Genomic DNA, 23,182 nt, shown 5'->3' on the forward strand with positions numbered 1-23,182 from the left:
AGGAGGAGAAAGAGGGAAAAAGGGGGGTGGGGGGGGAGGAGGGGAGAGGAAGATGGTAGTACTGAGGATAGTAAATTGACCCACTTGAAGATTCCTCAACCGTACTGAAAGATTAAGCAAAATGGGCTCAACTGCATCATCAGGTGAAGATTCAAGAATCTGCAATAAGCCAAAAAGCAAAAGTAAGCAACAGAATTTAGATAGGATGGACAAGTAACAGGACGAGAACTATACCATCAGTAAGCATGATACTGCAGTCAGTTGTACAGATTCATCAGAATCATCAAGCAAAGCTAGTATAACACCCAAGACTTGAGATGTATACTTCAGGATATGAATAGATGGAATCTGCAACATAAACACTTGGGGAGTTAGACATGACCAACGACCAAATGAAGACACGTTTACGGGTCAGATGTGTAGATTATTAAGATTGCCCTACAATAAGCTTATCAATAATGACAATAAAGCCGGGGCTTGTTGTTTAAAACAGTATATACAGTTTTTATTTATTATACTCTTCAAATAAATGTGAATCTTCCAAAATTGACAAACAGGAAAATGTGGCCAGTATATGCAGATTCCCTTGGATAGGACACCCAGCTCTTGGAAAAAGAGCATATAATTAGCAAGCAATCAAACATCTAAAAAGAATCTATCAATATGAAACCCACTATAATTAGCAAACAAACAACAATTTAAAAGTAGCCAATCTATGTGAACAACATTATAACTGTAAACACTATATCATATGTTGAAAGATGAGACCTGCACTAAACCTCTCAAACATAAACGCCTAACAGTTGAGGACTCGTCCGATACATGTCGACATAAAACCTCAACCATTTGCTCCAGACAAGAACCAAGTCCTCCGCTGTACAATTGATAATGAGAACAATAAGAACATCCACGTAACAACTTTAAAATGTGAATAAGTAGCAGTAATTTTAAGACCATAAATTGCAATAACTAATAGTCCTAAGTTATGAAAGATAGGGGATGGGAAGGATCAAAACTCCTAAGCACATGATACATCAATACCATGTCAACAACCAACCCTGTCAAAAGCTTTGACTATTCTGAGCACCACAAATGATATTGATATGTTAACAGAAACCAAAAAAAGATCACGTCTGGCATCAATAGCACTCCTTAATATCTTCAACGATCAAAAGCAATTGTTTATGCACACACAGAAATAGCCATCACAATCCAATATAGGGACAATAATCCTTTCCTGAAATTCAATCATTCTCAGTATATTTATGTTGCTATGCATGCAATAGTATAAGTGAAGGATTGCGTGGTTTTTCTTGAGTAACTAAAATATCTTTGAGTTTTCTTATTGATGACAAATTTGTCACGACTGGCCTTGGGGGTAAATAGCTCATGCATTACAATTACAACTCTTATTTGTTTTTGTTATGATCTTATTGTACCTCCACGCTCTATTGCATGCTGAGATGATGAACCCATTGTCTAAAAAGAAGTTTATAAATAAAAGACACATGTAATGTTCTGGAAAACATCGACAAGTAAAATATTCCAGCACCACCATGAGGAAACTTATTAAAACTATCATTATATATGCACCTATAACGAACGAATTCTGACAATGCAGCTGCGGCAGCTTCTCTTTGGTATTTCAGTGGTCGATCCAATGATTTCGTCAAAACTAGACAAATATTTTGCACCTATGTTTTCATCCAGAAAAGAAATTTGTCAAAATTTTCCACTATTTTATAGAAGGAAATTTTTAAAGGCAACAAAAGGTGATAAGACAACCACACAAGTTATTAAAAATAGGAGGAGAACGAAGAAAAAGGTTAATAACATTGCAGGCACAAAACAGAAGGTGGGACTAAATTCAAAAAATAAAACACCATAATCACTTCTGGTGGTAAGAATGTTCCAAGGATGTCTTCCTACTCATTACTTGAAACTTCAGTCAATTTTGGACTATTATAGGAAAAGATGATTATAGTGAAAGTCAGGTACCCTTCTAAGGAAGATGATAAGAAAACACAGAACAATATAAGTTCACCCAGAATTAAAAAGGAAGTTAGGATTGAACTCCTAATAACTTACCAAAAGACAGAATAGTTTATCATACAATTCAAAATCCTAAATCCACCTAAAAGCTTCAGCTGTCAGAGAACATCTAGAATGGTTTTGATTTATATTTCCAAAACTATCAACTGATAAAGCTAAGTAAAAAAATTCTAATACTAAACATCAGAAATTTCTTTTTCACTGTGCAACGTATCTGACTATTATAAAGAGGAATGTAATTAGATATATGGCATAACCTCTTTTGGTCGTTTTATAGATATGCAGCCAGCTATATCTCCAATGAGATTAATCCACCTCTCATTTTCAGATAATTCACCATCTCTCGCTAAAATCTGAACAAAGAAATAGTTTGTCATATTCTTTCACTTCCAAGACCATATCTTAAATCCCTAAAAAGGAGCAATTTGAAAACGTATACCTTGCCCATCTCGAGGTCACCAACACATTCACAAAATGCTTGGAATGCAGTTAGAAGATTCCTGCACAAGAGGAGAAAAGGGAATCAAACACAGGATTAGAGAGAGAGAGAGAGAGAGAGAGAGAGAGGGAGGGAGGGAGAGAGAGAAACTAAATTCTGTTATTGTTACTGAGTTTGTGCTCAGTTCACTATATATAGAGGTGTGAAGTCATTCTAATCTTTAGTTACAATATCTCTAACTGCTCTTTAGTTAAGTTTCCTAACTAGTCTAACAGATTCTGACCCTCCTACACTTTCTAGAGTCTTCTAGAACTAAGGCTCAGCTCACTCTATTAATATGGTTCATAACATATCAGAATCTCTAGAGTGTAGTGGTCTAGAGTTAACACCTCATTTTCTCTAAATAGAATAAGTTGACTTTCAGCACGATTTAGGTGGGCTGTGTATTGTTAAAAGCTCAAGCCAAAGCCACTCTTCGATACGGGGGCATACTAAAATATATAATGATTCACTTAACATATCCAAGAGTTTATGCTTATTCATGCTAAGGATCCTTGGTAGAGTCACCCCTAGAGATAATTCAACCATCTACTAAAATAATTTTCTTTACTTCTGTATATTTTATTATCTCTGTCATTTAAATGGATTTTTTTTTAAGTAAATTAAATAAATGTTTTATTTACCGAAATAAACATTTTTAAGCTTTTTTATGAAAATGCACTCTATGTTTTATTTCGTTTACAGTATAAACGAAATAATATTACACGTATTTCGTTTACACTATAAAGGAAATAAGCTCGTTACACAACACGGAAAAATCTCATTAAAACTTATGGAAATGAAAAGTTTTGTATATTTCCAATGCATTAAAGACATAACAAATTTTAAAAGTTTACATTATTGTCTTTTTTAACAAGTGTCCTTAGGGCACCTTTTAGCTAATCCTAAATATAAGAGAATAGCTGACATGCAGCACAATGTCGACGCCAGCATGCAAATAATAATACTAGATTCTCACCGCAATGGCTCCTGCTGGCCAGAGTTAGCTAAACCATGGCAGCTTCCAAGTTGCAGCGTAAGCTCAGAAAGAACAGAAGCATAATTTTGCTCAGCAGCCCTCTTCCCAATTTTTCCACCTCCTCTAAATCAAATAAAGGTTTGCGAAGCTGTTGGGTCATCTATATATACTCAATCCAACAGATGTAGGTGATAATACAAACCTGAAGAAAGCAGTAAGGGCAAAAATTGCAGCTTGAAGATTGCCATTCTCTATATTATTGTCAACCTGGCTATCCTCAACTCTATATGCATCACCTTTAACGATAGGAGTCTGACTAAGGGCAGACATTACATGTTCTAGAAATGTAACTGAGAGTACCATGTGCTGAGAAAATGCCTGCAAGAAACAATTCCCCAAACAAATTACTATGTCAAACATATCCTTCAAACAAGATCACATTTCTTCTTCTAATCTTTTTTCTTTGTTTTTTTATTTTTTTATTTTTTGACAAAAAAAGAATTATATTAAGATGAGGAGAAGGGTAATACAAATTGGGGATAAGGGTTCCCCTATACAAAAGCAAAACAAAACCAATGGCATTTGAAAGAATAATATACTGAGAAAGACAAAAGGAAAAGTAGGAACAGAGATATAATGAATCAGCAATGCTCAGTCACAATTTAAGCAAGAACATGAAATCCTAAGCAATAGGAACCAAGAGTGTTCTACAATCTGACTGGGTTAGAATGGTTCTCGTTACATGAATAAATTGATGCTTTTGAGTTCTATCAAAAATATTGTCACCCACAGCATGGTCTTCTGTTTGAACTAAGTGTTCTTACGCCACATGAAAGCAGATCAGCAGACTTACATAGAAAGCATCCTGCATAGGCCAACCACCGCGTAGCCTAGATATATCCTTCGAGACTATATCCTTGCCAGCCGTAGCCAGAACTTCATCAAAAACAGTACTTGGACTAGTGTTTTCAGCCAAAGAAGAAATCTTTCTACAGTAAAGGAAAAATCTGCCAGAGGCAAACAACTTGAAAAGGACATCCATAAGAAACCTTTTTTCACAAAAAATAAAATAAAAAAAACTATGATTCAAATAATATAAACTAGTAATAAAAAAATTTACCCCTTTCAAGACTGAGATTTATCAAATTAAAAATTTCAAGGATACAGCTCCCAGGGTCTCCACACGCAAGTGTTTATCACTTGCATGCACAGTGGCAGAGATCAATGATTGTGTCGTCCTGTAAATACATATATGTCCACAACTTATGCTCACAATCAACCTCACAAGAAAATGAGTTTAAGATTGTTCCATAACATAACTTGTATACAAGGTCTGCTTCAAACCTTGAGATATCAAACTCAGAAAGCTCCCTCCCTCTTCTCGAAACAAACTCAACAACGGCTTGAATAGCCCCTTCAGCTGACTGCTTGATCTTATCATTTAAGGCTACTGAGCAACCATGCAGTGTAGCTACCAGCTGTAAGAGAACATAAAGACAATTTTTAGTTATACCTTATAAACAGAGAGACAGACATATGACAAGAGAATACAACAATTGCCTCATCTTTTGTCAGCAGAATGCAAAGCGAGGAAACAATCCTATTGAAAACTTCTGATGGATCAATAGAAGTATCCTGTATATTAATGAGAACCATGAAAATCATTAGTAGCAATATTGCCCATCAGCATTTATATAAGAAAAATGAGGAGAAGCGAGGCAATACACCAGGTAGCTAATGAGCTTACATTCCTCAATATGGCTATTACATCCTCAAGAGAGGACAAAGAACTATATGACAATTCTATATCTTCAGAAGATATCAATGAACCAGCAGGTCTCGGAAGTGAAAGAGAGATGCTAAAGAGTTGATCAAGAATCTGCACAACAGAACAATTAATGAGATTATTCAAGAACAATATAACAATGCACTGTGCATAATAGAGCAATTTAGAAGCAGCTGTAGTGACTGTAAGTCCAAGTAGAGTAAAACTAGGGCAGTGTAACCACCTCCGCCGGCTAGGACAGATCAGTAACTAACTTATCATTGTATTTCCAATAAGCTACTCTCATCTTGTATATAAGATGAAAACTGATTCAGCTACATTCAGCTACCTTATTAATACAGAAGGCAAACACTAGAAAGCAAGGTTTTATATTTCATATAAATATTATATTAATCCAGAAGCTACACAAAAATTTAATGAGAGGCTGTGCCTTTTCACATAAGAGACAAAAGCCTCAGTTGCTTACTTCTGCAGATATTTTTCTGACTTCAGAATTCACGTCTGCACATCGTGGAAGATACACAATTACCCTATCTCCCAAACATAAAGCTTCACGACTTGGCAATACAAATGCAGCTGCCAGTTCAGAAGCGATACAATTAAGTATATACTAGAGTGCATATCAATGAAACACTTCAAAGTGGTTTAAAGGAATATATTTACATGGTAGCTTTGAAAAATTCCCAAATACAATTCGGTCAATTTGCTTGTTATGTGCACAACTCCCCTGGCATCCCAGTGCACAATGCCCGCTAACACAAATCATCCGAAACTTGAGAAGCATCTCATGGACTGCAAGACAACCTCTTTTCCTTTGGTACTCAATAGGAGAAGAGACGAATTGATCAATTTGCCTCAACATAAGAAGTAGCAGCTCTGCTCGACTTCTTCCATCTTCTCCACTAAAAATATGGATTTTGTTGTTATTATTAATTTGCACAAACGAAAAACAAGTTTACACAAAAGAGATATCATGGGCAAACATCAACTTTTCAATGATTCATTGAATGAGCATGTGTCATATGACATATAGAGACACAGAGTGAGAGGCAACCGAGATCATTTTGTTAAAATGCAAGACAAAAGTGCTCACAGTACAATTAAACAGATCTAAGAATAAGTACTGCTGAAGTTCTTATTTTTTATTTTTTTTGAAAAAGAAAACTATGGGAACGATGAAAATAAAATGAAGCAGAGGATATCAAACAATGACAAGAAGACCAGAAAATTATATCAAATAGGGTTTTTAACTTAAATTACCTAGTAAGAAGAATTGCACATAAGAGTGTTATCAGGTTTTCTATCAGGGGATTGACAACATCAACTGGATCATTTGGTACTGCAAAAAACCCTAACGTAGCCTGCCAAATTCATCATCAAACTCAGATGGCAGCAAAATTGCCAACAGTACGTTCACAAAATCAAATGAAAGTCCATACCTTCAATACATGGTTTCTAGTTTCAACTGTAAGTTTTGGCTCTACAGACACCAACGTAGTGCAGGCACTTATTGCGATGGCCTAAATAAAATATAATAGAAAACATAAATTAAAAAAAGAAAACATTCCCAGGTTAAATTCACAAGTGACTTCACCTTAGGAGAAATCACTGAACATCATTTTATAGACCTGAGTACGCAGAAGTTCATTGTAATCAGCAAAGCCATCGTTATCATCCCGTCCCATTAAAGTTAAGATATAATCAAGCAATACATCCCTCCTTTTCAGTGGAAATGGTGCACCAGTTTCAGCAGCATTAATGACAGCACTACCTATATCATCGAAAATCACATCATGCTCACAAACATATCAGGCAATATCAAATTGATATTTGATTATTGACTGTTGAACTTCAAGTAAACGTTGTACAGATCTGGAAATCAGCTTCTATTCAACAGACAATGAGAGAGCATTAACATACTGGAAATGTTCCTTGCGATGAATGATTGTCCGAGGGCTTTTCTTTAATTTTAAAACCGTGAAAGGACTAGATAATTTGAAAGCAACTCAAATATTACACAGATACATCTTGAAATGACACTCTGATGGCAATACTTGTCAGCCAAAAAATTATTAAAAACAAAAATGAAATAGGCAGCAAAAATAGCTAAGAAATGAAACAAAGCGTCCCAGTTTCTTTATACATGAAAACTGGGCATTAAATAAGATCCTTTTGGAAAGCCATTATAACCAACAATGTTAGATAAGATAAGAAATAAAAAGTAAAAAATAAAAAAAGGAGTTCTAATAACACAGCTGCAGCAACAAGAAGGATAATGAGATCTGATAACAATTAAGTTCTGAAGAGTTACAGACCTCTGTAGGGGAAAATAAATGCAACTTTCCCAAATTTTACTTTCTGAAGATTTTTGAAAACCCATAAGCAACAATTTTAGGTAAAAATAATAATTGAAAAACAATAAATAAAAAAGAAAAAGGAAAAGAGTAGTAAGGACACAGTTACAGGCTTACAGCGACAAGAAGGATAATGATATCCAATAATACTCAAGTTCAGATGAGATCATTACAGACCTAGTAAATCAATTGCAGTTATTACAGCTTGCTTTGCTCTGGGATGATGGACGTTAAGAAGCCTTGAAAGCATGTTGGTGCCCTGTCCACAAATGTACAGTACAATCAAATCAACTTTATCTGATTGTAATAATAGCACAAACACACTAAAGCATAGCATTTCACTCTGTTAAGTAATTTTATTTTTTATTAACATACTTTCTCAGGGGGACATGAGAAAACCCTAGTTTTTCCCATCTTAATTTCAAAAGAGATATGTTTCTTTGTTTTTTGTGTCTTAAAATCTATTTTACTGCATTATTATTAAAACTGACTTCAAAAAACAAAATCCAGAATGGTTCTTAAGACATTCTTTCCACTTTGAATGGTCAAAAATAAAGGAAACAAAGGATCTACTCAAACGAATACCAAATCTGAAGCAGAGAGAAAAGATGACCTACAACAAGGGCATTTATTCTAGCTTCAATGACAGTTGATGGTGCATACTTCGCAGCATATCCATACATTAGAGCCAAAGCAGCATGTATATCATCCGAATCTTCTGTTCTGAAACTATCTGAGAACAATGCCATAATCCTGCAATATGAAAGCTTCAAACAGGTCAGGTCAGACAAATTCTCAAATTAATTAATCATTTTAAAAGGAAGAGAAAAGAAGAAATATTCTAAAAGCATGTCAAATGTTAATAATGCACTGTTGTTATTTTTTCAGATGCAGACTACTGAGTGATTACTTACAGATTTGGGAAGGGACAACATAAAAGAGTTGTAAAAGTGGATTATATTTGTATCCAGTAAGAAACAAAAATTTTATAACACCATCAATGAACATTTTGCATGACACACGGTAGAATTGTAGAAGGTCAAGAAATTATATTCGTCTGCAGAAGAACAGGTTAGTGCAAGCCTATAAAGAAAGTGTATACACTCAATCCTATAAGTCTGACATAAACCTCTGAAATATGCTTTGTCCAACATTGTCTAGAATATCCTTTAGCTTCTCCAACACTGTATCCAAGTGAGAAGCAGCAACCTTAAAACATAGAAAAGAAAATCAGCTTAGAAACAACAGGAAATGGGAAAAGAAACAAATCCAAAAGAATGGAAAAAAAAAAAAATGAATTACCAGACCCATTGCTTTGGCCAACCCTAGCCTATTTGTAGGAATTGCGATGTTTGCTTTCTTATACATCAAATCTATTTTATCACTGACATAAGCTCTGTCATTAACCTTTTGAAGCAGAATCCCCAAGCACCTGTGGTCAAGATCAATGTCATTTTTCACCCCCTTAAGTGCTGGATAATGCCAACTAAGATTTTTCACAGCACAGATATAGAGGGAACCAGATTGGAAAATCCATAGTGCCAATAAATGCACACTAAAATAATGGTGGCATCAGAATAAGCAAGAGAATCAACCATTTCTGATGCAAATTCAGCTTATTGTTGGCAATTGACATAAACCCAAATCTTATCATGATGACTAACAGACACACAGCAGAGGTTCCTATACAAAAAGAGGGAAGTGGAATACAAAGAGGGAAAATGAAGTAAACAGTAAGGACTGAATGCCAACTTTAGATTGGCTTTCAACAACAACAAAACCTTGTCTCACCAATTAGGATCCACTAGATTACTTTTCAGTTGTAAATAAATCAAAAGCAACAGATTTCTTCTTTTCAGTTGTAAATAAATCAAAAGCAACAGATTTCAGTGTTCCAAAACCAGTACACGACAATTGAACTGACACAATTGCATCCAGAGCCCTACAAGCGTATGGGTCAAACTAGAAATACTCACCCCAAAACTGGAAAACTTCAACCAGTAGAACTGGCCTGAGTTCAACCATGAACTACCAACCTTCCGAGTTCTCTCTGGTTTAACTAAACTAGACATAGATTCTAACAAATATCCTTTTCTTGAACGGGAAATGCCCTTGAGACTTGAGTAAAGGGTTAAAAACTGCCTAAACAAGACTAATGGGATATAATATTCTATTACTATAGAAAATTTGAACCTTAAGTTATATAACATGAGGTTTTGTTGAAAATCTACTACCACATGATTCCATTTCTGTTTTGCTTTGTTATAAGGAGAAACCAATTTTTAATACAAATAAAAAGCAATATTTTGCATGGCATGTTTCTGGGGCATTTATACCGGTGAAGAAGAGCAGCATGTTCATCATCAGAAGTGTAGAGCTCATAATGCTTAGCGAACACATTTCCAAGAGACATAACCCAATCTGCATCTTGAATGAAATCCAATGATTCTGCAAGAAACTGCCATCCAAATTAAATAAATGATATTAAAATTTCATAACGAAAGGAAAGTCTAGGACATCATATTGAGCTGAATTAGCTTTACATAACATAACCTTATCAAATATACTTATCAGCCAGTGCGAATTTTTTACAACCAGGTTAATTTCAGAAGCTTGTTTGACCATTTCAAGAACAAAATTATTTTGTTGCTTGCTTTTAACTAATTGAGGAGATATGGAACAAATGAAAGGATCCAAGTCCCCCAAATTATAAGACTCATACAATGAACCAAAAGTTTCACTACATTGCTTACACTTCTTTCAAATTGTAAAACTGTAACATAATAATAACGGGTCTGAGTAGATTGACACTCACATTTATTATCATGTCATCCCAAGTGTCTTGACAAGATGGATCCTGTTTCAAGTCTTCTGTATCACTAACATAGGCCTTCATCTTCGGAATCTAGAGCTTACCAAAAACACAATTAATTGCACTTTAATCTATAATGGCTATCTAAGAATTGCAAGTTTTAACAAGTACCATGACAAATTATGTTACAAAAAGATACAGAATGAAAAATGGTTTCTTAGGATTTTTGCTGATTTATAAAGTTGTTGTTCTGGGGATGTTAAATTGTTCTTTGCCGTGTTAAGGCTTTTAAAAGAAAACAAACAAACAAAAGAAGAGCTAAGTTCCAATCTATCAACAAGTTTCGCATAAAATATTACCTCATCTTGCCAAAACAAATTGACATTTTTCGGAAACAGGGGTGCTAGAAGACACAGAACCTACAAACAAAAAGTATGTCATACAAGGAAATGCAAGAATTTTAGATCAAGTGATAAGAAGAGTAAATATATTGTACAATATTGAGTGTAAGATGAGTAAATATATCAGATCATATCGGAAGTATTATGAAAAGGATAGTTTATATACATCTTAAAGTTGAACCTACCTAGTCAGATCTTTTAACCTTTTTAAGTACATGTTACCTCTTATCCTACAAAAAACCTCAACTTTCTCACTTGGTTTTAGTATTTGTTCTGAAAAAACAAAGGAAAAAAGGAAAGAAAAAAAGTACTGGAAACCAGGAAGGAAACTGAACAAACAAGTAAATATATTTAGTTTCATCTGAAAACTCAAACAGGATTGATAAATGTTGATGTTCACAGCTTAGAACATTGTAAAACAATCACCTTCCCAATACCACCAGAATTTCTCTAGTCACATGACACGCTAAAAGTTTGCGTTTTAGTTTGCATCAAAGAATAATCCACACGGAAAAATGCGTGATGCACATGGACTTGATATACTAACCGTTAAAATCTGGGTAGGCAACTGCTCCCTTGCTAGAGGATCATGCAAAAGCACCACCAAACGAGCAAGAAGTTCCTATACACATGTCAACCAATATGATCTGAATATAGTGAACAATTTTCACCAAGATTACATGAAATTATAAATATAGAAGGAGGTGTGTGTGTTGTGTTTGGGGGGGAGGGGGTTTGAATAAGATCAACCAGAGATCCTACCTCAGCAGTTGGTATATCAGGATGTGTTTTACACTCACTCAACATATCATTGCCATAAGATCTGTGCCGCCACAATTCTGAGATACACCTGCAAACCTGTAATAATAATGATAATGGCTTCTGATTCTGAGAAAAGCGTGCGACAGTTAACCTTCATTTTCACCCCATATGCACATATCCCTACAAAAAGTCGTAAAAGAATTTTTACCGTGGCAACAGCGCCAGTGTAGCTCCGTGGAATAATCATTCGCAACAAAAAAGGCCAAAGAACGTGCTGTGAAAGCCAATATGGATTCAGAAGGTTTTCTAAGGCAACAACGTAAAATAACTGACAGAAACAGTAGGCCCAGGAAATAAGTGAAATCACTAGCACAAAATGGATAGATAAGGAATGAATGAAAAACCTCCATTTCAGGAATTGTGATAGTTACTAGAAGGAGGCCTTTTTCACATACTGTCCTTAACTCCCCTGGAGTGACAACCCTAATTTTCATCTGTCAAAAATCCAAAATTTATGGGTATGACAGAAGATAAAAACATGACACAAACTAAAAATTAAGAACAACTAAGCCTTGGCCGACTAGGTAAAGTTGGCTATATGTACACAAGTGGCACTTGTTTATTGAGAAGCAAGGATTGGGGAGAAATTTTACCTCCACTCTCTTACTCAGGATGTCAAGATCACTGCGATTATTGTCAGTTAAAGCACAGTGCCGTACAAGATACTCAATGAACAACTCTCCAGATGAACCAACCAAGTAACAATGTGAAGCCATAACCACAATTAACTACAAGAAAAGAAGGAAGGCAGAAAAAACCAAAAGAAAGTGAAGGGTAAGAAACTGTGTTAGTTCAGAAGTAAATTACATGAACATGGTTCATAATGGATTACCTCAGAAAGTGCTTTCCGAACACCTAAACTCGGCTCCTCTAGCAAGGACTTTACAGCTTCAACAAGTAGAGGTATTTTACTATGCCAAGCTTCAAATAACCTTCAGATAAGAATTGTAGGTCAGTTTACACAAGATAATTACACACAGTAACTGTTAAAGGTACCAAATTAGTCATATCCCTCAACCCAAATATAGTCTAAGCTTTTTGGTAAGGTAGTTCATGGCCTGGTGGTATTAGAGTTCCTATAACCAAATGCGGCCAAGAGTTCAATCCTTGTTTACGACTCAATCTTCCAAATAAAAGCTGAATTTCAGTAGAAGATACAGTGGGCCCAAGCATTGTCAGGGCTGCAGCCCCAAAAAAATGTTATTGCCTGATGCGATTTGAAGGTATAAAGCTATTCATGTATCTACCGAACAAATTAAGCTTTCTGAAAATATGATTCATGACAATTATCACCAGCAACAGAAAAGCAAGAACCTTGGTAAAAGATGCTTCAAAACACAAAGTCCACCAAAGGTCAATGGTTCTTCCTTCACCCTGCATTTCTGAAAGAAAAAGAAAAGTAGGCCAAAAAGGCAACACTTTTATATCATATTAGGAGAAACAAAATAATTTTCTCCTTGGAAAAGGAAGAAACATCAGTGCAAATAAGGCACCTTCCTCAACATAACACACAGGCTAACAAAAATACGTAAAAGAAATAGGACATGATTCAACTATAAATCAAACCAGAAACTAGTTCAACTGATCGCCTTCCTTCATCTAATATTTAGTCTGGGTCTAACTTCTTCTAGCAAGTTATTTAGCTTTACATGGTATAACTTAATCTCCCTTCAGCTTACTATTCTTTTCCTTTTTTATCAAGTCAACAGAATAGAAAATTCACTTCAACTAGATTTTCAACAACTTACAGTTACAAGAAACAGAAACAAATCATCTGGATACACCAAGCCAACTGTGAGAAAGCAACGTTGCACCTCATTATACATCTGCCAAACATTATTGAATTAAAAAAGAACATTTAACCTTTTTCATCAACAATCAGTGTCATAAATATTCAATAAGGTTGGAATCTTACAGTAAGAACAGATAGTGTTACCTTAAGTCCAATTGAGAAATCTGATTGATCTTTGCTGTCATTATTTATAGAAACTACAGGTAGAAGTGTTGACAGAGTAAGCGTCAAATCCTGCAAATAACGAGTGTTTATTTTTAACTTTATTTATGAAAAGGGTGTTTTGTTTTAAATCTCTGAAGTAATTAGAAACAATAAATACAGATAACAAACCCACCGACAGAAAGAAAAGCATACAATTTAAATTAGAAACATTTACAAATGCCAAAAGTTGCAGTAAATATAACTAATCCAACTAACAGAAGAGGAACATATAACCTATAACAATACAGTAAAACGATGCAGAATCAACTAAACACAAAAAAAAAAAAAAAAACAGGATATGTTTCTGCACATGCGTGCACCGGTGCACACAACACACACATATATACAGAACAAATCTATTGCAATCTACAAGCATGCAAATCTATTTATCTATCTATTTATATTATATAAAAGTCGATACCAACTTATTACAAAATAAGCTTCTGCCATATTGCTTTTGTAGTTGTGCTATGTCAGCAATTTTGCATAGGTGGCAACAATTAACTAAGAATCAATGCAATAAAAAGAGAATTGGATTTCTACATATTAACAATACAAAGAATATGAATCATTACTCAATTGAATTAAAAAGTAACGGTTAACTGCAATTAACATCTACATTAAAACTTTGATAATACTAACAATTTTCAGTTACAAATGTTAAGAATGCATACTACCTCTTCCTCAAAACATTATTTATATTGTTGATTTAAAATAAAGTTCCTATATTACTAACATTTTCTTTAGAAAAGTATAAGAACCAACTTCACCGATACTAATATCATCAGACAAAGATAACACACCAATCAAAACTTGAAGGAGAAAGAAGTATAAACAAATCCAAGAGACATTTTCAGATGAAGAACTTGCATTTAATGTAGAGCAAAAAAGACACTACAAAACACAAACAAGACCATATTGGAACATATCAAAGGAAGGAAAAGAAACTACTCCAACAGGAAGCCAAAATAAAAAAAGGAGAAAAAAACAACATAAGACTAAGTCTGTAAACAAAACAAAAGGTAAAGATGGAAACAAGAAACAAAGATGTAGCTTTGTACAAATACAATATAAAAAGAAAAATGTCTTCTTAAAAATTAATAAATTTACATCCCTAAAAGATAAAATATATTTCCTCTCATTTAAATTTTGTTGTATAATTATATTGGATTATATACAAATTGCTAAATCAATGCTCTGTACAATATTTTTTACAAACCAGCCTTCAAGTTCAAGTTAATTTACATACTATCTAATCAATCTCTAGACAACATAACACTTTACCTATTAAAAAACAATATAGCACATTATAATTTATACTATATAGCATAATTAATTTAGCCCCCGCATATCGCATAGGTCTTAGTCTAGTTTGGGGGGAAGAAACAAGATGGGGACATCAGAGTTTAAGGCACAACACAAAAAGTATCTTTCTCATAGGACCTAGTTCTCACATTTCACTTGTGGAGAATAGAGCAGCAACTTAAAAGAAACCACAACTGGTGCATGCTCTGTGTGTGTGTGTGTGTGTGTGTGTGTTTAAACATATATCTCATTGATGAAAATTTCCACCCCAATTACAGTACAAATATATAAATAAAACTCCATCCAATTCAATCCCAACCAAACATACTCTTAAATTAAAAGTTTTATCAAAGAAAAAGAGGTTGCAATGCCCAAACAAATCAGAACAACCACAGCAGGACCTGGCTAGAACAATAGTGGATAACGGAATATGGCTGGAAGATCTCGGGCTACTGAAATTTGGCCAGAACAGAACCTATGAATGGGAAGGGGATACTGCACCATTGATTCTACTGACTACAACAGCTATAATTAGTGACAGCTACACCAGTAAAAACCAATGTGACACATTGACTTCAGTGTGGCATCCAGGGGCAACTATAGAATGACAAGCAACTGTAAACAAACAGACGTAGTATATTCTATGCCTATAAACTGTCCACTCTCCCTAATGGGATGTAGACAAAAAATTGTGCTTCAACACTTGCCTACTTCTTAGTAGAACAAGAAGCACTAAGAAGTTGCACTCCTTTAAGAATCTGTAAGAGCTACGTGATTAACCTCAGCACTTTACAGTCCCAACAATGAAATGATACAAAAAGAAATCAGGTTCAAATGGTAAGTTGTGACTACTAATTACAGATTGCTATACAAAAATTAGTAGGCATTGTAGACATAGACAATGGCATTATGTTATCATTACCTCAAAATCAAGCATAGGAGGGCCAGTTTCTGACAGCAAAGAGGCATTCAAGAGATTGTGGAGACTACACGTTGCTAGAAAAGCGATTTCTTGATCCTTTTTGTACCTGATAGCAGAAAAGATGAACATGAATCTATACTATACATATGTTGACATTATGAGCCTTCTTTATATATTATAGAATGCTTAACGTTTTTTCCATAGAGAACAGTAATAATAAGGCCGTTGGCTGAAAAGTACTATGCAGATCAATCTTACAAGTCCAATATCGTAGGAACAAGCCTTGGTAAAGCTGCCTTTAATTGTGTCCGTGTTATGAGACCAACCATCTGGCCCAGTGCTTCCACAGACGCCACACGAACCTAAATTTAAATATTGAAATAAGCAAACACATAAGAAAACGATACATTACAATCAGACCATGTAAATGATGCATTAAATTACTTATGTACGGTCAACTCATCTGCAGAACATAATATGTGTTCCGAAATGCAAAATTTACAGTGGTCTGAGGCAATACTACATATCAACAGTTAAAATCACATTATTTTCAAAATTTGTTTTTGGATATTATGCAATGCAATAGGAACATCCATAATGGATCCAATCAATTTTAGGGGGAAAGGCATACAACATGCCACTGTCATCCAAGCAAGAAAATATATTGAAAAAGTATATATAATTTTCTTCTACTAAGGATAATTTTCTAAATCAAAAGACCAGATTAAACATTTACTTAGTATAAACACGGAGTTAGATATCACAAGCAAACCAAATAAAAACTTTTCCATGATCAATACAGAAATCTGTACATGCATTGCAAAAGACACAAACAAAAGAACAAAAGATTAGGAGCAAACCTTTAAGTCCCGTGAAGCTGCCCAAACTCTCAATAGAAGTTCAAAAGCGGAATTTAGATATGACCTGCACTACATGGACACATCCCTCACCTTTAGACAAGAAATAAGATAAGCATACGTAGAGACTAAAAACAAACTGGAAGATTATGTATTGATCTCACATGACATCACCACCCAAGGGAAAATGTGAAGGAGAATCTATACTATGTTGCCAAGCAGCTTGACACCAACACTTAAATGCTGTAAAGAATACAAATTATTGGTTAGATTAGAGAATATAATATATTATATACAGATAACCAATTTTACATCAGTCAGTAATTGCAAATGCAATTGAATTGGCCACAAAATTAAGACAAGTGCTATGCAGTAATTGCAAATGCAATTGAATTGGCCACAAAATTAAGACAAGTGCTATGTGTGCAACATTGAACAATTTTAGATAAATCATCAAAAGATATCAACGTTGAAACCACATATAATGAAATCATAAACAAAGGAACCGAAAAATCACCACACCATTTGCGAAAATTGGCCTCTGCGTATCGCGCACATTTCCAAGAATTGGCAAAATTCGTGAAAGTACACCTTTCCAACGTGGAATGAACTGCAAGGCTGTGTAAGATTTAAAAGAAAGAAAATACATCAGTTTTTTCCCACAAGATCCTTCCCCTGGAAAGAAGCTAATGAAAATTTCATAACAAAAGCTGAAGCACATAGTAAAATTTGATTACTAACGATCAGTTGAAGCAAATTCTGCAAGTATTTGAACCATAGCTGGTAATGCTGAATTTGTGCCAGATAAATGAAGAAAGATTTCTTCCATCATCTGTAACACCAAATTAAAAGAGATTAAGGTAGAAGGCTGTGAACTGAGCTCAGCATCCAGGAAAACTAGCTACAGTGCAAATAATAATAATAATAATAATAATAATAATAATCATCATGATGCAGGGCAGCATGCTAAATGAAGTTGAAAAGAAATGGTGATAATACTTTGGCAGCCTGGTGCACAAGCTGTATAATGTAAGTAGCCTAAAATAATAAATGCATCGGTGGCTAATTCCATAGGTTGAACCTGTGACCTCAAGAAATCACAACCATTACCCCAAGGATTTTTTTTGGAGATAATACTTTGGCAAGATAGAAAAATATCGCTATATTCCAAGTTTGGAATATTTCAAGAATCAACACTTGATAAATTATGCAATGGCAATCTAAAAAAATAAAATCAAAACATAAAAAAATTATAGAACAAAAAGAAAAGGTTTTCTGCTTAATTTATCTTGTTGGTAGGCAATCAAAGAGGCAGTAGGACTCCATTTTAACCATGTAACTTCACTTTTCCTTTCTTTATTGAACTTAACAATTTTATAATATAAAATTACTGTCAAAGTTCGAAAGAAAAATATAACTCACAAGATCAGGTAAATGTGAGCCTATTGCAACAAGTAAGCTTGTTGCTGCTCGTTGCCAATCTGAATTGAATTCCTGCAGAAGGCAATCACTGTGAATCAATAAAGCATAAGCAATAAAGTAAGAAACAACATCTTATCAACTATATCTCAAGATGAACAGAAAAAGTACCAATAATGACCCGGAAGACAGAAATTCATCAATTATAGTGGACCTACCCTCCATCAGCCTGTATGCTGATTTTACTAAATGTAACAGACATTACAGTAATTGGTGGGAAATGCTCATAAGGATTTACAGCTATTCGGAAGGAAATTCAACTTCGACATTTACTTATTCAACATCCAAATTTCATGTCTTCAAAATTAAATTTATCATAACAAGCAACGTAGTCATGAGTCACACTATAAGAAACAGCTAAAATGCATTTGGGCCACACAATTCACCATATTAGTCCATACACAATCATAAACCAAATGCTCATGATCTAGATACCTTATATGCTTTGATGCATTAGTCAATTAGAGAGTTAGCTGAGTAAGAGTCTAGAAGAGTTAGAAACAGTTATAAACAGTTAAGCTGATCTGTCAAGCAGTTAGAGCAGGTGCCAGCTAGGATACATTTTATATTCCCCTAACTAACTTATGCATGTAAGGACTCTTCGACCCTTTACACTAGCTTGCTGAACAAGCTTCTCCTCTAGGTATATAAGCACAGATTCAGGGCTTTGCTGAAACAAAAAATTCAGAATGAACAATGTTCACGTTACACTCTCTGATTTCCTCTGTCTTATCTCACTTTCTCAAACGTTAATACAAACTCATAAATGGAAGTATCTTAAAATTTTCCCCATCCTTCTTCTTGAGCAATTTAATTAGTTTCACTCACAACAAAAAGCTGTCAAGCTAGATCCTAACAAGCCTAGGCATACACCCATTCCTTTGATACATACAATATTTAATGTCCAATGTCATTACCAATGATGCAAACATATTCAAAGGTATGTATGAGTAATCAGAGACCAAGAACAACTCCTTTGTCCATCCATGCAAGTTCCAATGTTAAATTCAGTAACATATTCTGTGAATTTCATGGTGACTAAACTCTGGGTTATTTAACCACCTATGTATATTATAATAATCTACCCATGACCAGCCCTAAACCATCAATAACATTCCCTGCATGTAACACAAATTTCCCTAAACCTGTAACTTTTAACCTCAGTTTGACCCCAAAAATCCTTCTGTCATTTTAAAGCAAGTCTTTGTATTTCTTCCTTTGCACACTTACTACCCCCTTGATTCCCCAGCACTATTTTCTTAAATAGGAAATGAAAGAAATACCTGTAAGCAGTTTTCTCATATATACGGAACAACCAAATTGAGACCTAAAATCACTATTGCCTGAGTTAGATGGTTACTTATCAGGAAATAATCTTCCAAAATTCAAATTTTCATCAACAAATGATTGTGAAAAACCTTTATCTTCTTTACCTTTTCTAATACAGCAATTAAAGAAATTTGATAAACTAAAGCATCAAGGTAAAATTATTATACCTTCCAAACTCTCAAACCCTCTGGTTTGGCAATTAATTTGACTCAAAATAAGAAAATACATCAATTTTACATGGTAATCACATGTAAATACATATATGGATTTAATTCTGGCCACTACCATATTCATGGGATAAAGTTTCCCGCTTGATGTCTTTATGGCTCTCTTCTAGCGAAATGCAGCATGATGGATGAGCTTTGCTTTTTTGATTTCCCTAGTCTCTTAGTTACCTTATTCATAGTAGCATGGTGACTAGTTTCTTTTTTTGTATTTCATCATGTAATATGTTGTTAAGCATTGCTCTTACAAACAACACAGTATCTTGCCCACTTATATAAGTCAGTTGCAAAACAATAAATCAAACAAGATTATCGTGTTCCAACATTGCTATGTCTGTATGGTACCGAGACTTCTATAGGTCTTATCATCATATAAATCGAACTTCTTGTAAGGGGAAGAATTTGAATAAGGAAAGAATTAATCAATTAGAGGGAAATTAGGAAGAATGAAGAGGGAGAGAATAGAGAGAAGATAATTCTATTGATGGAATTCCAAAGAAGAAAAGATACAAATTACTCAATTCATGGTTACATGACTCTATTACTACTATTCTATTTATAATAAATTCTACTCCTAGTGAGAATTAATTAATTGGGCTATAGGCTCATGTTTACTCCTTACACTTCTCTACTAAAAAGTAAAATGTTGTTGAAGTTGTGTACTTATGTTTTAGTGAAAGCTCAAGAAAGGAGTGGGGGAGGGGGAGTATCTCCCCGCAATTAAGAGTCTTGACACGATTAAGAGCAATCCACCAACTGATAGATTTATTCCAAATGACCATGAGGCAAATCCATGTGCTCACTTCATTTCTAGTAGCTAGTACTAACTACTAAGTAGATGCGGACCGACCTTACCGAAGTCATTTAATTCCGATGAACTAAGCAGCAGCTGAACATCCTATGAAAGCATTAACTACCATTCGATGCAAAGTGAAATCAAGCTACACAACTATTACTGCAGGTCCAAAGTAAAACACAAACAAAAAAATAAAACAAAATCACCTTAGAAGAAATCAACTCTGCGGTAGCAATCTTAGCAAGCTTAGCCATGAAGGCAGGATCAATGTCGTCCTTGTCAAGAGCATGAACACCAAACGCCATCACCTTAAAAACTCCCGCCATGTTACCAAATCGCTGAAAAAATATATATATAAATAAGAAATTAAGCAAGCAAAAAAGAAAGAATACAATAAAGAGGAAGAGTTACAAAAACACCACTGTCAAAGAATAAATTAATAACTCAATAAGTAAATTCGAGCTCAGCAACGGCGAGTACCCTCCGTCCTCCGCGCGAAACAGTGGCGCAAGACTCGAGTACAAGAAGAGGATTCCTACAGAACAGTTCAAGCATCCATGAGTTCCGAAATTCAACCGGATATTCAAGGAAGAACAGTGAGAGAGAATTACAGTGCAGCAATGTCCTTGAGAGAGGACATGGAGGCGGTTCTGACGGCGGAGGAATCATCGGCGAGCAAGGAGACCAGAACCTGAACGGCCTCTGTAACAACGATAAGAAAGAAAGGAACAATCGCGAAAAGAAGATAGAGAGTGAGAGTGTGAGAGATCGAGAGCGAAAATGAATGAAAAGATCGCAGCAGGAGCTTATTGTTACCAGGAGCGGGAATAGAGGCTGAAGAGGCCATTGGAATTATTATTATTATCAGAAGAAGAATTGATAGGAAAAGAAAGTGACCAATGTGAATTTATATAAAAGGAGGAAGCAACTCCGAGCCCCCTTTCGGTTGGGACTTTCACCACCTTGCTGCGCTGGTTTTGTGTACAATTGCCAGGGAAAAGGCTCCTTTTTTTTAACAACACTTAAATATGATTTGTACGCCAAACTTAACACGGATTTTTTTAAATAAATAAAATAAATTTTTTAATTATGAAAATATGTAATTTTTAACGTTTTTACCGATTTGAATTCTATGTCCTATCTCATTTATAGTGTAAATGAAATAAGATTATGTGTATTTCGTTTACACTATAAACGAGATAGGATACGCTATGTGAAACATATATATCTTGTTTACAATGTAAAAGAGATATACACAATGTTATAGTGTAAACGAGATACAGTACGACAAATTAACTGCAACTATTTGTATTTTCCACAAACATTTCACTTCTTTTTCTCTTCCATTTTTCTTCCAAAAATTAAGAAAAAATGTCTAGTAATAGTGGATTTATAGTTGTAAGTGTGTATCCCAATTGTCATATGAGAAACAGTGACACTAGGTGATATTTGAGTGTGATAATTCCATTCTGTTGCGCACTCGGCGAGTAAGTTCTTTGTCCGAGCTAAAGAGTCTGATATTGAGGAGCGTTTGTGCTAGCAGAAGCAAATAGGTTGGACATAGGTTGCTAGCACCGATGGAAAATAGAGTTTCTTGGTTTCGTTTGTTTTGGCTTCATGGCGACAAACATATGTGCCTCATGTTTGACATCCGTGGAAGAATCATGGCGGAACAAGTGATAGAGCTTTCTATGGAGGTTTGTGACGTCGGCGGTGGTGGATTTGGCTACTCGAATTTCATATAGGATGACCCACCTCTTGCACCACCACCGCTACACTGTACTAGTCCAGTGGAAGACATGGACGTGGATGGTGAGGAGTCCGATAAGGAATATGTTGCCAATAACAATGATAGTTGTTCTTCTGAAGAAGATGGGGAGGAAGAGTTTCTACCAGAGACGCCAGTTGACGCATCAGTTCGGTATCTTCTACCTGCTCCTCACCTAATTCTGGCCTTATTAGCCGTACCCAGACACTATCATATAATGGATCTGAATGTGATGCATGAGAAAATTCCATTTTCCAACATGGGTAGAGATTACTACAACCTAGACGGTGGTGTGGAGTTTAGGATTGGCCACAGATTCAAAAACAAAGAGGTAGTAATGTATGGTGTGAAGAATTACAGCATTCGTAAAAGTGTTGAGTACCGAGTCGTGGAGTTGGATCAATTAAAGTACCATGTGCATTGTCGGCAATTTGCAGCAGGATGTCCTTGGAGTCTCCGTGTTGTTCTCTAACAGAATCTCGGTTATTGGTGAGTTCAAATTTAATTGGGTGTAGTTTCTTATTTATCATGATTATATTTGTTATAAATGCCTACCATGTATATTTTATTTCGTTAGGAAGGTGCGTAAGTTTGGAGGTGCGCATACGTGTCTAGCACCCACCATGTCTCAACACCATCGACAGTTGGACAGCAATCTCATCTGTAGTGTCATCACGGCCTTACTACAGTCCAGCCCATCCGTCAGTATCTCTATTCTACAAGGTGCAGTTAGGCAAAGCTATCACTTTAAACCCTCGTATAGAAAGGTCTAGATGGTGAAGCAAAAGGCAATTGTGCAAATATACAGAGATTGGAAAGAGT

At 35.0% G+C, this 23,182-nt stretch overlaps 1 protein-coding gene across 12 annotated transcripts in view; it reads right to left on the bottom strand.

The window, feature by feature from the left end:
• The window catches only part of LOC107648729 (protein SHOOT GRAVITROPISM 6), a 25,463-nt gene extending 3,874 nt beyond the window's left edge, over positions 1 to 21,589 (bottom strand). For 2 of the 12 annotated variants that reach the window (XR_002348770.1, XM_021104495.1), the window contains exons 1-45: positions 21,409 to 21,589; positions 21,204 to 21,294; positions 21,073 to 21,127; positions 20,799 to 20,930; positions 18,187 to 18,258; positions 17,506 to 17,596; positions 17,287 to 17,382; positions 16,929 to 17,007; positions 16,768 to 16,831; positions 16,166 to 16,269; positions 15,908 to 16,013; positions 13,621 to 13,710; positions 13,433 to 13,510; positions 12,999 to 13,066; positions 12,517 to 12,616; positions 12,278 to 12,412; positions 12,029 to 12,118; positions 11,833 to 11,898; positions 11,625 to 11,720; positions 11,410 to 11,484; positions 10,821 to 10,880; positions 10,465 to 10,554; positions 9,986 to 10,107; positions 8,952 to 9,081; positions 8,779 to 8,858; positions 8,267 to 8,402; positions 7,827 to 7,908; positions 6,924 to 7,066; positions 6,735 to 6,815; positions 6,556 to 6,656; positions 5,959 to 6,197; positions 5,762 to 5,871; positions 5,257 to 5,388; positions 5,070 to 5,144; positions 4,854 to 4,987; positions 4,675 to 4,747; positions 4,363 to 4,494; positions 3,712 to 3,887; positions 3,510 to 3,632; positions 2,492 to 2,552; positions 2,310 to 2,405; positions 1,594 to 1,694; positions 769 to 874; positions 235 to 348; positions 85 to 159 (exon numbers count right to left, since the gene is read on the bottom strand). Coding sequence is in view for 9 of the 12 variants with exons in the window: in XM_021104495.1 (XP_020960154.1) it covers positions 85 to 159; positions 235 to 348; positions 769 to 874; positions 1,594 to 1,694; positions 2,310 to 2,405; positions 2,492 to 2,552; positions 3,510 to 3,632; positions 3,712 to 3,887; positions 4,363 to 4,494; positions 4,675 to 4,747; positions 4,854 to 4,987; positions 5,070 to 5,144; positions 5,257 to 5,388; positions 5,762 to 5,871; positions 5,959 to 6,197; positions 6,556 to 6,656; positions 6,735 to 6,815; positions 6,924 to 7,066; positions 7,827 to 7,908; positions 8,267 to 8,402; positions 8,779 to 8,858; positions 8,952 to 9,081; positions 9,986 to 10,107; positions 10,465 to 10,554; positions 10,821 to 10,880; positions 11,410 to 11,484; positions 11,625 to 11,720; positions 11,833 to 11,898; positions 12,029 to 12,118; positions 12,278 to 12,412; positions 12,517 to 12,616; positions 12,999 to 13,066; positions 13,433 to 13,510; positions 13,621 to 13,710; positions 15,908 to 16,013; positions 16,166 to 16,269; positions 16,768 to 16,831; positions 16,929 to 17,007; positions 17,287 to 17,382; positions 17,506 to 17,596; positions 18,187 to 18,258; positions 20,799 to 20,930; positions 21,073 to 21,127; positions 21,204 to 21,294; positions 21,409 to 21,439 (4,491 nt within the window). In the remaining 3 variants the exon portion in view is untranslated. Of the gene's footprint in view, positions 1 to 62; positions 160 to 231; positions 349 to 768; positions 875 to 895; positions 1,480 to 1,593; positions 1,695 to 2,309; positions 2,406 to 2,491; positions 2,553 to 3,509; positions 3,633 to 3,711; positions 3,888 to 4,362; positions 4,495 to 4,674; positions 4,748 to 4,853; positions 4,988 to 5,069; positions 5,145 to 5,256; positions 5,389 to 5,761; positions 5,872 to 5,958; positions 6,198 to 6,555; positions 6,657 to 6,734; positions 6,816 to 6,923; positions 7,067 to 7,826; positions 7,909 to 8,266; positions 8,403 to 8,778; positions 8,859 to 8,951; positions 9,082 to 9,985; positions 10,108 to 10,464; positions 10,555 to 10,820; positions 10,881 to 11,409; positions 11,485 to 11,624; positions 11,721 to 11,832; positions 11,899 to 12,028; positions 12,119 to 12,277; positions 12,413 to 12,516; positions 12,617 to 12,998; positions 13,067 to 13,432; positions 13,511 to 13,620; positions 13,711 to 15,907; positions 16,014 to 16,165; positions 16,270 to 16,767; positions 16,837 to 16,928; positions 17,008 to 17,286; positions 17,383 to 17,505; positions 17,597 to 18,186; positions 18,275 to 20,798; positions 20,932 to 21,036; positions 21,128 to 21,203; positions 21,295 to 21,408 lie in introns of those variants that run through there. The other 10 variants (XM_021104492.1, XM_016352553.2, XR_001622040.2 and 7 more) reach the window with 9 other exon arrangements.

This window comes from Arachis ipaensis, chromosome B06, assembly GCF_000816755.2.
Source record: "Arachis ipaensis cultivar K30076 chromosome B06, Araip1.1, whole genome shotgun sequence".
NCBI lineage: Eukaryota > Viridiplantae > Streptophyta > Magnoliopsida > Fabales > Fabaceae > Arachis > Arachis ipaensis.